General features: G+C 37.1%; 1 protein-coding gene across 35 annotated transcripts in view; it reads left to right on the top strand.

The window, feature by feature from the left end:
• Nucleotides 1-18,342, top strand: part of C2CD5 (C2 calcium dependent domain containing 5) — a 93,613-nt gene that overhangs the window by 63,412 nt on the left and 11,859 nt on the right. For 12 of the 35 annotated variants that reach the window (XM_002712710.5, XM_008259543.4, XM_017343340.3 and 9 more), the window contains 9 exons: nt 505-645; nt 2,219-2,282; nt 2,994-3,055; nt 3,252-3,350; nt 3,831-3,920; nt 5,997-6,084; nt 7,084-7,170; nt 16,454-16,504; nt 17,400-17,501. In XM_002712710.5, coding sequence (XP_002712756.1) covers nt 505-645; nt 2,219-2,282; nt 2,994-3,055; nt 3,252-3,350; nt 3,831-3,920; nt 5,997-6,084; nt 7,084-7,170; nt 16,454-16,504; nt 17,400-17,501 — 784 coding nt within the window. The remainder of the gene's footprint in view (nt 1-504; nt 646-2,218; nt 2,283-2,993; nt 3,056-3,251; nt 3,351-3,830; nt 3,921-5,996; nt 6,085-7,083; nt 7,171-16,453; nt 16,505-17,399; nt 17,502-18,342) is intronic. The other 23 variants (XM_002712712.5, XM_070049480.1, XM_070049481.1 and 20 more) reach the window with 4 other exon arrangements.

Here is an 18,342-nt window from a genome sequence, read left to right as displayed (position 1 = left end):
TTAGTGCCTGCTTCCACAGGAAACTTTCTATATCTACTGGTGCTCATATGGAATGCTGGTGTCACTAGTGGCACATTAACACACTGAGCCACAATGCTGGCTCCACTAAATAAAACCTTAAAACAATGTATTTGTAGTAAATAGAATTGAAAGATAATTTTATTTAAAAAGAAAAAAGCTTTTCAAAGCCAGGAATTTTCAGACTTATTGTGTTTGCTCTATACACTACCTATCAGTTTTGCTTTATTGTGTATATGATGGCTATATACATGTACATTACATACACATCCACATTGATTGTGTTGATAAGAGTTCTGTTACAGATGAAAGGATCTATGCTTGTCTTCTGTGAAAAGTCATAAAGTTATTTAGGCTTAAATATAGGCTTTATTTGACTGTCTCAAAGTCTTTGCTCCACAAGTAGTTTTCTGATAATGTGAAAGTTTAAATCCAAACTAGAAAAAAAAAGCAATCTCATAATATGAAGCAATTTTTTTCTTTTAGGAGATATCTGAAGAGATTATAGGATCACCCATCCCTGAACCTAGACAACGGTCAAGACTTTTGCGATCTCAGTCAGAGAGCTCTGATGAAGTTACAGAATTAGATCTTTCACATGGGAAAAAAGATGCTTTCGTTTTGGAGGTAATGTTGAATTAGACTGACTTCTTAAAGTCTTTGGGAAATACATATTTTATAATCAGATACTGAATTGATGTGATAATTTTCTGTCATCACAACTGTTACAGATTTTAAAAGTTACAGAAATTACAACACACCTAAAAATGTCACAACTTGACTGATATAATAATTCAGTAGTTCTGAAACAATCAATGTGTATGTCCAAATAATATTTAAATACATATTGAGCACGTTGTAGCTGAAAATTCAAAATTCAAAAAATTCTGAAATCTATGACAGTTCTGTTTCAGATGAGGGATACCTAATCTATATTATTAAGCCCTTGGAGTTATTTTTGTAAACTTGAATGAATTTAAATAAGAAAGTAATATGTTATTTCTTTTTTTTTTTTTTAAAGATTTATTTATTTGATAGGCAGAGTTACAGATAGAGAGAGGGAGAAACAGAGGGTGAGGTCTTTGATCTGCTGGTTCACTCCTGAAATGGCCAGAACTGCTAGGGCTGGGCTTATCCAAAGCTAGGAGCCAGAATCTTCTTACAGGTCTCCCAAGTGGATACAGGGATCCAAGCAGTCTCAAAATGGGAAAAAATGGAGACTGGTCAAAGAAGTAGATGAGGTCAAGGAGGTGAAAGGTTCTAGGGTGCTGCTTAGAGCAGTGCTACTCTAAGTGTGGTGTGACTGCCTGTGGCGTCAGCAGTGAATGGGAGCTTGTATGAGGTTTAAACTTGGGGGCCCTGGGGTTTCAAGGAGTCTGTTTGACAAACTCTCGAGGTGATGCTAAGCAATGTCTGAGCGTTAATCTAGGGCATTCCTGGTATATCTGGTCCTGGGATCCTGGAAATGTAGAGAGAACGTGAAAACCAAAGTGCTTCAAATGGAACAAGACGGAACCTGGGTGCAGCGTCAACAGGAATAGGGTCAAAGAGATGGGACTGAGGTTGGATCCTGGGTGTGGAGTGTTTTAGGGAACAGGGGGGTAGAGGTACGGCTACAGCTCAGGGTAGCTAAGGTGAAGTGGAAGTGAGAGTGGTTCCTGAAGTCCCAGCAGCTGTGTGAGGGGAGCATAGAGGGGCTGTGTGTCAGGACCAAGACACTTGATGTACTAATGGTTGTCAGTGTATGTCTGGCTAAGTGTGTTCACGATCATTCCCAGTATAAAATTGTGATGTGAGAAAACTAGGATTTAGACTTATTTATTTTACATATGCCTTAGATTCATCCCCACCGAATTCCATTAGAAAGCAGTTCTGTATTTATTTCAGAGTTTTTTTAATTATACTACTCAAATTGAGATAATGTTTAGTTATGATGTTTTTGTAAATCTTTTGAAACATAATCTCATAACGACCTGAGAACAAGTAGATTTTTTTTAAACTCAATATTTAATATTAAAAATAGTTCACTTAGAAATTTGCTGATATCAGAATGTTTTTCCACTTACATTTTAACTTAGGAGAAAACAGCTATACTTTTTTCAACCCTTAAATTTTTTTATTTTCTAAATAGCTGTTTATTTTTTAATTTGGAAAAGTATATGTTTCCTACTTCTGTAATAGGTGGGTGTTTTATTTTCAGATTGATGACACAGATGCCATGGAAGACGTGCACTCTCTGCTGACGGATGTTCCCCCTCCTTCAGGTGAAAATGAAAACCGCCTTGCAGATGAAACTAGTTTTCCATGTCAATATTTCAGTTCCTCATTGTTAGAGCACTAACTTAATTTTAAAGGCTTTCTGTTAGTGTCAGATTCTGTCGTGTGCCTGCTGCCCCAGGACTGAAAACATTTTTTAAAAATTTGGGTTAAAACTTAAATGGAAACAATTTTAAATCCTTTTTTAAAAAAAGATTTATTTATTTGTTTGAAAAAGAGTTACAGAGAGAGAGGGAGCTCTTCCATACGCTGGTTCTTTCCCAAATGGCTGCAATGGCCAGAGCCAGGAGCTTCATCCAGGTCTCCCACATAGATGCAGGGCCCCAGGTACTTGGGCCATCTCCTGCTGCTTTCCCATGCATATTAGCAGGGAGCTGGATTGGAAGTGGAGTAGCTGGGATTGGAAACCTTATGAGATGCTATTGTCACAGGCAGAGGCTTTAACCACTACACTACAACACCAGCCCCAGAAACAGATTTTTAATCTTTTTATGCTTATACATGGAAAAAAATGAATTTATCAGGGTGGTTTAAAGACTCCTGAAGCTGTGGAAGTTTAGAAAAAAAACCTGAATGTTTTATAGTTAATATTTCATGTAGTACTTGAAAAATCTTATTGTTTAACATAAAAGTCAGTGACAGTTTAACTATAAAAAGTTAATGATGTGTCATGTTCTAATTACTTTTTATTTTGTCAGGCTTTTATAGTTGCAATACAGAAATCATGCCTGGTATAAATAATTGGACATCTGAAATACAGGTAAATCTTTTATTCTTAATTTTAAGAAAGTTAATGTGTGTGTTCCATCTCAATACCTGTTTTCTTTTTTACCTCCTTATTACGATCTTTTTTTATACCACGTTATAATTGTTCATTGTTTGGCAGTTTTATCAACTGATTCAGTATTCAGTAAAGAATAATAAACTGACATATGGTTGTGTCTCCCTACATTCAGATGTTCACATCAGTAAGAGTAATCAGATTAAGCAGCCTTAACCTGACTAATCAAGCTCTCAATAAGAACTTTAATGATCTCTGCGAAAATTTGCTCAAGGTAGGAGCCTTCTGAATAAATTTTGTGTAAAAGACGCTAAGAACTGTGAAATTAAAGAAGAAAAGTATACTGTCTCTAACACCTTATATAGTTGTGGGCTGAATTATTTTTATCTGTCAAGCTTTTTTATCTGTCGTCTGGTGAGATGCTAATATTGTCCTCTTTCTCTTAATATTGTACTATGAGAAAAACTATAGCTTAGGTTAGTTAATAGCCTAAGTATCATAAAAATCTAGCGCGTATAAATTTTTAAAAAGCCTTTTATTTTTTACAGCTTGTTGACAAATATGATTAAATCTTATTGTCTCTTTAAATATTAGAATTGTATTCTTTATATAAGAACAGATGAATCAGAAATGGGCCAATTTTGTTTTAATATTTTTAGCTTTTCAGTTGCTATAATATGTACATCAAGAAAGTATGCTGTTGTAAATTTGGAAGTTGGAAAATGTAACAATACTAATTTTTTCTATTGTGTAGAGCCTGTATTTTAAACTCCGGTCTATGATCCCCTGCTGTCTTTGCCATGTAAATTTTACAGTATCTCTGCCTGAAGATGAATTAATTCAGGTAATTAACTAATTTGGCCTAATTATTAAAGAAAGTATCCAGTTAGACAACTTGAGCACACAGTGTTTTGCCTCAAAATACATGAAAACGTGTACTAGTAGGAATCAGGCCATGTATGTTCCCTTCTTCTGAGATCTGCTTATCTGAAGGTGGAATCACAGAGTATTCCACATATATACAATAGAATGTGTACTGTTTTTTCCTCTCTCTCTCTCTTTCTCTTTTAAGATTTATTTATTTGTAAGGCAGCAGAGTTACAGAAAGAGAGGGATTTCCACGTGCAGAATCATGAAGCAAGACCCCTACCTTTCACCTTACACAAAAATTCACTCAACATGGATTAAAGACTTAAATCTACGACCTGACACCATCAAATTATTAGAGAGCATTGGAAAAACCCTGCAAGATATAGGTACCGGCAATGACTTCTTGGAAAACACCCCAGAAGCACAGGCAGTCAAAGCCAAAATTAACATTTGGGATTGCATCAAATTGAGAAGTTTCTGTACTGCAAAAGAAACATTCAGGAAAGTGAAGAGACAACCGACAGAATGGGAAAATATATTTGCAAACTATGCAACTGATAAAGGGTTGATAACCAGAATCTACAAAGAAATCAAGAAACTCCACAACATCAAAACAAACAACCCACTTAAGAGATGGGCCAAGGACCTCAATAGACATTTTTCAAAAGAGGAATTCCAAATGGCCAACAGACACATGAAAAAATGTTCAAGATCACTAGCAATCAGGGAAATGCAAATCAAAACCACAATGAGGTTCCACCTCACCCCAGTTAGAATGGCTCACATTCAGAAATCTACCAACAATAGATGCTGGAGAGGATGTGGGGAAAAAGGGACACTAACCCACTGTTGGTAGGAATGCAAATTGGTTAAGCCACTATGGAAGTCAGTCTGGAGATTCCTCAGAAACCTGAAGATAACCCTACCATTCAACCCAGCCATCCCACTCCTTGGAATTTACCCAAAGGAAATTAAATTGGCAAACAAACAAGCTGTCTGCACATTAATGTTTATTGCAGCTCAATTCACAATAGCTAAGACCTGGAACCAACCCAAATGCCCATCAACAGTAGACTGGATAAAGAAATTATGGGACATGTACTCTATAGAATACTATACAGCAGTCAAAAACAACGAAACCTGGTCATTTGCAACAAGATGGAGGAATTTGGAAAACATCATGCTGAGTGAATTGAGCCAGTCCCAAAGGGACAAATATCATATGTTCTCCCTGATCGGCGACAACTAACTGAGCACCAAAGGAGATGCAGAGTACTTCTACCTGCTGGTTCACTCCCCAGATGGCCAAGGCTGGACCAGGCCAAAGCCAGGAGCTTCATGCCAGTCTCCCATGTAGATGCAGGAGCCCAACTACTTGGACTACGTTCTTTCCCAGGGAACTGGATCATAACTGGAGCAGTTGAGACGCAAACCAGCTTTCATATGGGATGCTGGCATCACAGGCAGCACCTTAACCCGCTATGCCACAACTCCAGCCCTGAAGGTTTATGTTTTATAAGGAATTTTCCCAGTGTTCATCTTTTATTTATAAGTCAGAGTTATAGAAAGAGAGATCTTCGATCCCAAATGGCTGCATTGACCAGGGCTAGGCCAGGCTGAACCTAGGAGCCAGGAGCTTCATCTAAGTCTCCCATGTGGATATAGGGACCCAGGGACTTGGGCCGTTTTCCACTGCTTTCCCATGGAGCTGGATCGGAAGTGGAGTAGCCGGGTCTCAAACTGGCGCCCATATGGGATGCCGGTGCTGCAGGCGACAGCTTTACCCACTACACCACAGTGCTGGCCCCATGTCGTCATCTCTTTAAGGATGTTCTTGAGATTTTTCTGGATTATCTAACTTTAGCTATGTACATTGGACTTAGTTGTATTTTGAATATCTGACTTTGTATATAATTTGATTGAAGACCTTAACCTCAGCAGAGGCAGATTAGTACAATAATGTAGCTTGTTCCTAAATACTGAGAAAGATTTATAAGAAACTTCTTTTTGGCTATGATATTTTGCTAATCATATTCTTCTGTAACTTTAGGTTACAGTCACAGCAGTTGCCATAACTTTTGACAAAAATCAGGCTTTACAGACCACAAAAACACATGTTGAAAAGTCTTTGCAAAGAGGTGAGCCTTTAAATGGGAAATTCAGTTGTGTTTGTCCATGTTTCACTTTAAGGATAAAATATAGAGAAGAGGTAGGTTAAACAAATGGCTTGTTTCTTATAGAGGTATTTACAACATTTTCTGTTAATCTTTATTGTGATAACTGTGTGGATAAGTATATGGATGACTTGATATTTTTCACACAAAACCAGGTGATAGAATGGTATTTACATAGGGACTGCTGTTGTTTTCAGACTACGATTATAGCATCTTAATTATATGGTAGTTTGGGGTACTTATCCAAAGACATCTGGGAATGAACTGATGTAGTAAGCAAAATTGTGTCCCTCCATGTTTTTCTTAGGAAATATTATGTTCAACACATTGTGAGAGTTGTCCTTAAGCCAGTACAATTTATGAAGAATCATTTTTAATATATTCTAGGGAAACCCAAATTATTGGAAACTGTTTCCAAAGTAAAAGGGGGGAGGGAATTTCATACTTTCTTTTAAATCTTTTGAATGATTTACTAAATATTTGTGGTTATTCTAAACTTTTTAAAAGTTGATTATATTCCATATGTATGACATTGATAAGATTTGAATGTTGGGTTAGTATCATGTAGACATATTAAATGATTATGTGTTCACATATTTATTAAAGATAATAGATAAGAATTGATTTTAAGTACTGTAGAAACTAGTAAAATACAAAGTGTAGGAAAATTATTTTTGAAGGCATATTATTTGCAGGCACTGAGTGAAGTGATTTACAGATATCAGTCTTTTAAAATCTCAAAGTAGTTCCTAGCAGAGAAGGTAGCACCACTCTTAACATCATTCAGGTAGTGTCTCCTTGGGAGAAGCTAAGGAGAAATTAACCAGAATAAATTAGGTCAAGGGTTGTGAAAACAAGATGCATATTCATGTATATAGTAAATATGTTGTCACAGATTCTTAATTTTTGAAAAATTAATACTAAGTCATCAGTGACTAACCAGTGTTTTTCTTGCCTCTCAAGCCTCCACAGATAATGAAGAACTTCTGCAGTTTCCACTGGAACTCTGTTCAGATTCACTTCCTCCTCATCCTTTTCCACCATCTAAAGGTTGGTTAAGTAAAGCAGATACAGACTCAAATCCTAGACTCCACCCTCTGCCTTCTCATTTGTAGGCAGTCTCACTTAGTCTTGAGGTGAAGATTTATCCTTCATTCCCCAGTGTATCTTTCTCCACATTCATAAAGGGGAGATAGTAATGCCCCTCTTAATTTCTCAGTTAATGTCATCGTAAGTTACTAAGATATGAGGATATTCCATTCTCATACTTCAAATGTACTGAAGTTTTATTTTCAAAGATTTGAATTTCCCAACATAACTATTCACACGTAGTATTCATATGTTCGGTATTTATATTATATTTGATAAAATTTTTCTCTACAACATCCAAACCTTTACAGAAACTTGTGAAATTTCATAGACAACAGAATGCTTGTTTCCTTCAGAAAACGTGGAGAGATTTTAGGTAGGGAGAGTGTAAGTGAGAAAGGGATGAGATACCTTTTGTGCTGTCATTGAAGAATATTGTCACATATTTGAAAGACACTATCATATTTTCACATGCAAAATTATTGGTCCTTTAATATCAGAAAATGTATTATCAAAATATACTTATTATCTAAATATATCTCAAAATACCTATTTTGATCTCTATAATTTTTATAGATAAGTGATAGTTTTTTTCCATTTCCCTTCTGACTTCAGTGTAATTTCTTTCTATGAGAAGTTACAAAATTATTGCACATTATTTTATAACGTTAAAAGAACATGCTTGATAAATGTAGTTTTTTTTTTTTTTTTTTTTTTTAATTTTTTATTTGACAGATAGAGAGAGAGACAGGGAGAAAGGTCTTCCTTCCGTTGGTTCACCCCCCCAAATGGCCGCTATGGCTGGAGCTATGCTGAATCGAAGCCAGGAGCCAGGTGCTTCCTCCTGGTCTCCAACGTGAGTGCAGGTGCCCAAGCACTTGGGCCATCCTCCACTGCCCTCCCCAGGCCACAGCGGAGAGCTGGACTGAAAAGAGGAGCAGCCAGGACTAGAACCCGGTGCCCATATGGGATGCTGGCGCTGCAGGCAGAGGATTAGCCACGGCACCGGCCCCAATATATGTAGTTTAATTTTTCCTAAATATTTTATTCTGAGAAATTGTTTTTTATTTAAAATCAAATCAGCCACTCTAATTTTTGTATTTTATAGGTGAAATGAATCGTGATTTCTATTGTAAATTATCTGATAGCAGATTGCATATAATACAGAATGGTTTCTTATTCATTTTGCATATATCCCAATCAAATCTTAGTTACGTCAGTGAAAGGCCTAACTAGGTAGATAAGTAGATCTTGACTCATATTTTGAAGATGAAAAGATACACTGCTTTCATATTCTGATTTTCTTAACATTGTGACTCTGGTGCTCTTTACTTTTTGTCATTATCTAAAATTCTAATTTAGAACTCCAGAATTTCAATATACCTCAACCTCCTTGGTAGAGGAGAGAGAAAAGATCATATTTATAATATAATCTGGGTTCAGATTCATTAATTAAATACAGTTTCCAGAACAGAAAACAGAGCTGTCAAGATTCTTCCTTGAACTCACTAGATAGCAAGTGATTTTTTTTTTATATAAACACCTACTTTATACAGAAACTTAGATTTGTTAGTGCCACTCCAGATGACTTGCAAGCATTCCTTTATTTATCCTTGCTCTGCAGAGAGGGCTGAAAATAAAACAAAAAAACCCAATCAACAAAAATTGCTAATCCATAGGACTAGGGATTTCTTTTAGATTAAGCCATGTCATTTATTAATACTTTCTAAATTGTGCAGAAGATTAGATTTAAACTCTGTTAAGTTTGCCTTACTTATGTTGATAACAGTTTCTGCAGTAGCACTTGTGTTTGCACAATTAATTGTAACTGGTACTTACGTTGTCCTTAATATATTTTGTGTGTACTAATACTTTGTGAGCTGAATAACAAAAACGGATTTGAGTAGAATAAATAATATTTAAACAGCACCTAGAATATTATGTACTTTTAGGGAGCACAGAAATGGGCATGATGTGGACTAAAAAAGCACCAGACCTGGGTTCTCTTCTCAATTTTGTTCCAAATGTGTGAGAACTTGTGCTAACTGCGTCACACTCTTTAAGCCTCAGATCTTCTATGATTCCTTGGCGTTTTCATAATTAATGATCCTTCAGTTACTAACATGTTCATATTATTAAAAAAGTAAATCAAAAGCTAAACTAGTGCCAAGTTCACACTGAGCTTCTGTAATTAAATTGTTTTCAGATACATATTCTAATCAGTTCAGCCAGTACATTCTATTTTTTTTAAAATATTTATTTATTTTGTTTTTTGAAAGCCGGAGTTACAGTGAAACAGAGAGAGAGACAGAGAGGTCTTCTATGCACATGTTCACTCCCCAGATGGCCGCAACTAGGCAGACTGAAGTCAGGAGCCAGGAGTTTCATCTAGGTTTTCCACATGGTTGGCAGGGCCATCTACCACTGCTTTTCCCAGGCCATTAGCAGGGACCTGTATCAGAAGTGGAGCAGCTAGGATATGAACTGAGTTGGTTTTACCCTCCGTGCCACAATGATGGCCCCGAAACAGCACCCTTTTGCTACATCCCCCCACACAATCTTTCTGTGCAAATGCTTAATTAGGAATTTTTGGACTTAATGAAAATCAAATTGGTCTCGGTGCTTTCAACACAACCACTCACATAAATGATACAGATCAGTCCTATTATCCATGAATAACTAAGAACCATACACGATATGGAAAGATGTGAATACAATAATATGCATATTTTATACATGTGTCATTATTTAAGAAATATATATGTGCATTAGTTTAAATATTATTATTTAAGACAGCCAGTACATTCTAAACTCCATTCCTCAAAGTTGTGGGAGCATTTCAGAGGTAGGGGAGAGGGAGTGGGGTGTGAGGGGAGGGAGTGTGAGGACAAGTATCCGAGTCCCCTGCCTCTGACACAGAGCACTTTTCATTCAAGTGGCTTTTACATAGTGGTCTTGTAGGTTTTATTTGAAGAAAGGATTTCAAAAAGGTTGAAAACCACTGAGTCAGATCATGCCACCTTTACCATCCTCATTTTCATTATCATAATTCTCAGTATCATTACATCTGTTACTAATACATGTAAAACTTTTTGTACCAAGAGCTTAATTGCAGAACGTATCTGCTTTCCCTAAAATATTACATTTTGAAATCATCACTAAACACTAAAAGCGCAACTATACCTCCTTATGAATAGTTGGTTAATTTGTAAATTGTGGTTTATGTTGCATGTTTATTTATTGTCTTTGCTTCCTTGAGTCTTTTCAGGAGGACATGGGCTAGCTGTATCTTTAAAAGTTATTTCAAAGCATTTTGAAATATTTAAGGGTAAGATTGTTTTTTAAAAAGTCTAAAAAATGTAATTATAGGGCTTACAACATGAATGGAGTAATTGGGTGAAATAAAATGACCGAAAGCTTTGAATAGAGACTAGAAATGTCTGGAAAAAAGTGAAGTGTGGCAGTTTAGAGGAAGTAAGTGAGAGAGAGAAGGTAAGAGGAATAGGAATAAATGCTCAGATTTGTCTGCTTTCTCAAGTGCAGCCATAGGAGTTGGCTGCAAATACTGATCAATAAATGCATAGGTTTTATAGTTTTACTAATTTGTTCAGCTAAATTTCTACGAGTTTTTTCTTTTTTATAATTCCAGTAACTTTGAATTCTGTTTTATATTTCATGTTTTTATCACCAGTGGAGGGATTTATTAAAATTTTTCAGTTAGTTTTATGTTGACAGGGAGAGTAGTTTGAAAAAATTATACACAGTATGTTATTAACACTTCCATCTTTTCACTTGTAGATAAACCTTTCATTATATTTTAATATTATTGAAAATGAGTTAATGTCTTGTAAAGAAATGGTGCTCCAATTAAATATATCTTTATCCATTGCATAGAGTAAGCCTGGGCCTGAATTGTCCATCCTCGTTCGACTTTTTACCTTCCTTCATTTATTGTATTTGGTTTTATTTTTCAAGGTAACAAAATCATTCAAAATATGTCTTAAATTCATGATTGATTTAGTGTTACCTTGATAGTTATCTTGATTTTTCTGATTTGAAATACTCAAGGGTGCTGAGCTTAGATAATGTCCTAAAGGATATTGTCAGGTGAAGGTCATCAGAATTCCTCCACGAGTACTATGAGGAACATAGAGATTTAGTATCAGCATAAATGACCTGTGTTCATTTGAGGCTGTTATGAGGAAAAAAAGATGGCTTTAACAATTTTTACATGACTTTCATAATGTTTTTTTTCTTACCTAATATCTACATTTGTTCTCTACAATGGTTTCCAAGAGACTTTAAAATGACCTAAGTCGAAAAAAGGAGCAAAAGCCAATATAGGAAAGCCGGGACTCCGACTAAAGGTGTTCGGAGTTAAAAAACACTAAGAGTTTCACATGGGCTGCAGTTGTCTCAAAAATTTCATGCACGTAATTTTTGTAAATAGTTCATGTATTACTTCAGATAAATTTATGAAGACCTAAACCATATTTTAGAGCTTAAGAACTTAGACAAGTGTGTGTGAATCATATACTACTTTAAATCTTTTTCAGGTATATTATAAATTTAATCTATGATAAGATAATAGTTCTCAAAGGGTTTAATCAGGCCAATTTTAGTTTTTATATAATGCAGACTAAAACTGTATAGAAGAAAGTTTTTTGATACTTACTGACCTTATTTCCTGCTTTGATTCAGTTTTATAGTAGGGGTTATTTCCTCATATTCACAGGCATAAACCAGTACTGGGGGAGGAGTTTTTATTGTACCAGTTGCTAACTAATGTAGCAAGCAAAGGTTAAAGTCTGCCTTTCAATGTGAAGGAAAACAAGGTGGTTTACGTCCATCAGGCATTATACTTCATAAGGAAGTGTCACCATCAGAGTTTTTTTTCCTTTATTTTTATTTCAGGCTGTTATTTTCGTTAAACCAGATTTATTTGAAAGGCAGAATTACAGAGAGAAAGAGAGATATCATCTGCCCGCTGGTTCAGTCCCCGAAGGACTGCAGTGATCAGGACTGGGCCAGGCTGAAGCCAGGATCCTGGAACTGCATCCATATCTCCCATGTGAGAAGCAGTGGCCCAAGCACTTGGGCCATCTTCCTTTGTTTTCCCAGGCCATTAGCAGGAAGCTAGGTTAGAAGCGGAGCAGTTAAGAGTTGAACCAGTGGCTATATGGGATGCTGGCATCAAAGATATGGCTTAACTCATTGTGCCACACTGCCAGCCTCAGAAATGATTTCTTTTATGTACAGTTCTTTTTTAAAAAAAAGTTTTTATTTTCATGTACTTTAAAGGTAGAGAGATCTTCTAACTGCTGGTTCACTCCCTCAGTTCTTGGAACAGCCATCTGGGCTAGGGCAAAGGAAAGAGCTCAGAACTCTGTCTGATTCTCCCATGTGGATAACAAGGGCCCAAGTGCTTGAGCCATCCTGCTGCCAGCCAGGATGCATAAGTAGGAAGTTGGGTTGGAAGTGGAACAGCCAGGATTCCAAACACCATTATGATATGGGATGTAGTTGTGCCAAGTGGAGGCTTAACCCACTGTGCCATAAGGCCCTCCCCAAACCAGATTTGATTTTAAAAGATAATCTAACTGGTTCAATTTAGTGACTTGTCTGGCATGATTTTGAACTAGCAGTTAGAAATGTACAACTAAAAACCTACAAAAGTCAGCTTTTATTTTTCTTGCAAACTAATGACATTCTGAATTCTTACAACTATATGGAATTCTTTATTCTGTTGTGGCCAGGGAGTGCAGTGGAGGATGGCCCAAGTCCTTAGGCCCTGCACCCCATGGGAGACCAGGATAAGCACCTGGCTCCTGCCATCGGATCAGCGCTGTGTGCCGGCTGCTGCGCGCCGGCCGCGGCGGCCATTGGAGGGTGAACCAACGGCAAAGGAAGACCTTTCTCTCTGTCTCTCTCTCTCTCTCTCTCACTGTCCACTCTGCCTGTCAAAAAAAAAAAAAAAATACTGTTTTGGCACTGTGAGAAAATGATAACCAATAACCACAATTAAAAAAAAAAAAAAGCAACACTGAAGTTTGTGTTACTTGGTGGCCAAAACAATCAATAGCAGGTCCTAAAAGGAGGGAGATGCTGAAGGGGGAGAAATGAGGAAAATAGAAACTGAAGAGAAGAATGTGGGAAAATTCTTCCAAGACATGGGAGGAGAAGAAGGAGAGTCGATAGAGAAGTTGGAATAAGGAATCTTTACCTCTTGCTCTTCAAGTCAGCTTGAGGACAGTGAAGTCCAGAGCCAGAAGGAAAAGGAGAGAAATGCGGAGTAATTGGGTAACTGACAGGGAGCGTGGGTTATCTGAAGGAGAAGCTGTGAAGGATGAGTGATGAGCAGGAAGAAGGAAAGACACGTGGTTTAGGACACTGTGCACCTGTGGTTGAAAACGTTAGTGCCCAAAATAGAAATCAGTTGTCCTTGTCATCTAGTATATGCACATTCTTAGGTATTTCAGCTGAATTTTCCTGTGTAAACTATCCAGGTGGAAGTTATTTGCATCTTTATCTGTGCCTTAATAAATTGTAACTGTAATATGACAGTCTCTACCAGTCTATCAATATTTGAATACCACATTGTAGGTGAGGTTTACGCTAAATGTTTAGATATACCATTTGCCTGATTTAGTTAAACCAGATTTTTAGTGATAAGGCATTAATCAATGCATTATAGAATGATGGAAATACTCAAAGGACCATAAATTCCTATTTTAATCATAATAACTTAAAACTGAAGATATTTAAATGGGAAATGTATAGCATAGATTTTATTCTAGATTGCATGTATCTTAAAATCAGAATCTTTTCTGCATTTGTAGGAACTTTTTCAGTTTCATATCCCCCCCCCCTTTTTTTTTTAATTTGAGAGACTTAGAGAAAGACAGGAAAGAGAGAACTTGCATCTGCTGGTTTGCTCCCAGAATGTCCGCAGTAGCTCGGACTGAACCAGAACGAAGCTGGGAGCCAAGAACTCAGTGTAGGTCTCCCGTGTGTATGGCAGGGACCCAGCTACTTGAGCCATTACTGCTACTTCCTAGGATGTGTATTGTAGCAGGAAGCTGGAGTTGAGAGTGAAGACAGGGCTTGAACCCAGGCACTTCAGTATGAAATGTGGGCACTTTAACTAGTAGGCGAAACATTTTAGCATAGTAAAATTTAATAAACTATTTTTTTTAAGATTCATCTTATTTATTTATTTGAAAGGTAGAGTTACACACAGAGATAGAGAAACAGAGTTCACTCCCCAGTTGGCCACACCAGCCAGGGCTGGGCCTGGCTTAGCCAGGAGCTTCTTTGGATCTCCCACGTGGGTGCAGGGGCCCAAGCACTTGGACCATCTGCTGCTGCTTTCTCAGGTGTATTAGTAGAGAACTGGATCAGAAGTGGAGCAGCCAGGACGCAAACTGGCTTCCATGTGGGATGCCAGCTCTATAGGTAGCAGCTTTACCCTCTGCCACACCGCTGACCCCTTTAATAGTTTTAAAAGATGATAGGACTCTTTTTTTAAAGATTTATTTATTTATTTGAAAGTCAGAGTTACACAGAGAGAGAAGGAGAGGCAGAGAGAGAGAGAAAAGTCCTGCATCTATCTGCTGATTCACTCCCCAACTGGCCACAGGTGAAGTTTCTGGCTCCTGGCTTTGGCCTAGCCTTGAACTGTTGTGGGCATTGAGGGGAGTGAACCTGTATGGAAGATAACTCTCCCTCTCCCTTCTGTGTGTGTGTGTGTGTGTGTGTGTGCACGCGCGCGCACGCGTGCACGTGTGTGTCTGCCTGCCTTTCAATTAAAATAAGTAAATCTTTTTTAAAAGTTTGGACTTACTATAATCGAAGTTAAATTTTGGAGGGAATAAACATTCAAACTAAGCGACACATTGGTCATGGGTTATGACAGATCACTTAGAGAAATCTCACACTGTAGAAGCATTGGCAAATGTGTAACTGAGGGAGGAAGAATCCTTGCCACATTCTTTCTTCTTGTTATCAATATGCTTGTTTCCCCTTAATTGCTTTTAAGCTAGGTCAGTTTCCCTCTCCACATGGCCGGCAGATTCAGGTAATAATGAAAGTCATCTTATTTGACCGTTATCAGAGTGTCAACTCATTAAATGTTAGAGCTGAAAAAATATACTTATTTAGTTTATAAGGGAAAAAATGAAAACCCAAATTATTCAAAGTGTTTTTCTTGGCAATGCTATACTTCAAGTTGCAAAATTGTTTGAAACAAAAATTCATACATGCTGGGGCTGGCATTGTGGTGATGCTGGCCTGTGATGCCAGCATCTAATACAGGCACCTGATCATGTGATTGATTTCCCAACTGCTCCACTTTGGATTCAGCTCCCTGTTAATGGCTTAGGAAAAACATCAAAAGATGGCTCAAGTGTTTGGTTCACTGCCTTCCATATGAGAGACCCAGATGAAGCTTGTGGATCCTGGCTTTGGCTGACCCAGTACTGGCTGTTGTGGCCACGTGAGGAGTGAACCAGTGGGTGGAAGAGTTCTGTTTTTCTGTCTCTTGCTTTTTCTCTATCTCTTTCAAATAAATAAATCTTAAAAAAAAATTCACAAATGCTTGTGTGGCTAGAGCATAAACATTGATAATAGATTGGACGTTAGTGCTGTTTAAATTTGTATAATTTAATTGTATAATACCTTAAACATCTGTAATATACATAAAATATCAGGGGAAATTTCCTGAGGTTAGCTGTTTCTTTGGGGATCAGTCTCTGTAGTGACCAGCAGAGGGAGCAGTTGATAGTGAAGTCCTTGCAGGAGGTCTGGGAAGCATCCTTTGGTCTCTGGAGCATAGGTCATCACCCTGTCTCATTTCTAATCTTACCGACCGCCCTCCTTCCATGTTTCATCTTAGATATTCTTTCCAACTCATTTCACCCTTTTCTGTGCCCAGTCTTCGTACATCCTTTCACTGTACTAACACTTGTTACTGTGCTTATATTTTCTGTGACAATAAGATTTCTGAAAGGCTTTCTGTGTTACAATAATTAGTCTTCCTTAGCATGGTATTAAGTGAGCTAGTTTTCATGTGTCAATAGAAAGCATGTTTTAAACCTAAATACTTCTGTTTGGTTTGCTTTTATAAGGAAGCCATAAAGATTTTCTCCTATTCTTCTGGCTTGTAGAAGGTATTAACAGACAACAAAGAAGAGATGCTGGCTTGTACTTAGCATTCAAGCTAATGTTGTTCATATTGCCTTATTAGAACACCTGGAGAGTGCAAGTTCTAACTCAGGTATACCAGCTGCACAGAGAGGTGAGTTTGTTGAATTAAGCAAATAGTCACCAAAGGTGTGAAATTCTAGTTCGGTGTTGCATAAAATTACGTATGGAAGAAACCAACTGGAAATGGACTAGATAGCACAATGTGGCTTTAGTATAGTTAGGATATGTTTTTAAAATAATTTTTTTAACATTGTAATTTAGTTGCCCAGTTTCTAAAAAGTTTAGTTTTGTAACACTTTTTTTTTTTCTTTTTTGCTTTCTAGTAGTATAAGTTATAAGTTACTCTTTTTAATAGGGGAACTTACCAGGTTCACACCTGCCCCTTCCACCCCATTTTACCAAATGTTTGATTGCCAAAAATCAGGCACAGAAATAGAATAGTGACAAAAATGACCCTTTGGCTTCCTGTTAATGATGATGGAAAGAAGATATTTTAATGAAAGATAAGTCAAGTAGTGTTTTTTTTTTTTTTTCATGTATTCTTCAACATTTGATTCCTGTTTTTAGTTTTGATAGTAGGGTCAAGTAGGGGAGGGAATTATTCTGTAAGGTTGGATTATAAATTCAAGTGCTAAATTAGAAACAACTCTAGTATTATTAATTAAAAGAATGGGAAATAAAGTTAAAATAAAATATGTGGTCTTTTCGTGATATTTATGTTAAAGCCCACTGACTCTGTCCCCAAGAGACCACACAAATGTGACATTACCAAAAAGGCTCAGCCAGTTAACTGAGAACTTGGTTTTGGACAAATCAGTGTCTAAAGCTTGACTCTTGCCTCTCTCTCTTGTCTGACTTGGAAAGGACCATTCTTTTTCTAAGTTACAGTTAAGTTGCCATCATCAGAGGGAGTGTTATGACGAATAAGAGACGTCATCCATATTTTTTCTTTGTTTTTTTCTTTTGTTTTCTGTCTGTGTTTTCAGCAACGTCAGTTGATTACAGTTCCTTTGCAGACAGATGCAGCAGCTGGATAGAGCTCATTAAACTGAAAGCTCAGACCATAAGGCGCGGATCAATTAAGACAAGTAGGCGGATGTTTCTACCACGTTATGATGATCTGAGAAGCGTGTCCCTGATTTCCCAGTGGTGAAGGCTAGACTTTACTGCGCAGTAATAACATTGCCAATCAATCATGTCTTGGAGTGTGAAAGCTGCCGACTCCTAAGATCACTTAGGAAACACTATTGAAGGGTCTTTAGGTTTGCTATTTTTAACAATAGAGATGTGTTTTTAAAATTTTGCTTTTTCCGAAGTATATAAATATATGTCTTACTGAAGAGCTACTTTTCCAGGACCCAAGGTTCTACTTACTTTATGGCATCTCTCAGTTTACTGAGCGTGATCCCCAGAGTTGGCTAAAAGTATTTCTGGAGAAAAAGTAGGTAACTCTTACTGTTAGAATCAGGATCATTACCTGTGTGTTCTTTTTCTAGACCCTGGGTGTTTTGGTAGATTTTGAGTTAGCTCTATTTGAGTGCAAGAGTTTACATACATTAAAAAGAGGGAACTGCACACTTTCAGGAAAGAACACAGAGCATGGAACCAGCCAGATCTGGTTTGAATCTTAGAAACCATTTTAATAGCTGTATGACCTTGGGCAAACTGTTTAATATCTCAGCCTCAGTGTCCTCATATGTGAAATGGGGATGTGCTAAGGATTAGTTATACATATGTCTAGCTTATAAGAGTTAATAGTGCTAGTATTATTACCTGTAACTTTACCTGTAACTTTTGGACAGCCAGTCATTTGTTAAATTCTTTAAGTTCTGATTTGGTTTAGTCAAAAAGGTTTGAAAAAGAGATACATTACACCTAGTTAACAAGGTTTATCTACAAGTTGACAATGATGAAGTCACCTGAAAAAGA

Source organism: Oryctolagus cuniculus, chromosome 9 (genome assembly GCF_964237555.1).
Source record: "Oryctolagus cuniculus chromosome 9, mOryCun1.1, whole genome shotgun sequence".
Classification (NCBI taxonomy): Eukaryota; Metazoa; Chordata; class Mammalia; order Lagomorpha; family Leporidae; genus Oryctolagus; species Oryctolagus cuniculus.
This window is presented reverse-complemented; position numbering and strand designations above follow the sequence as displayed.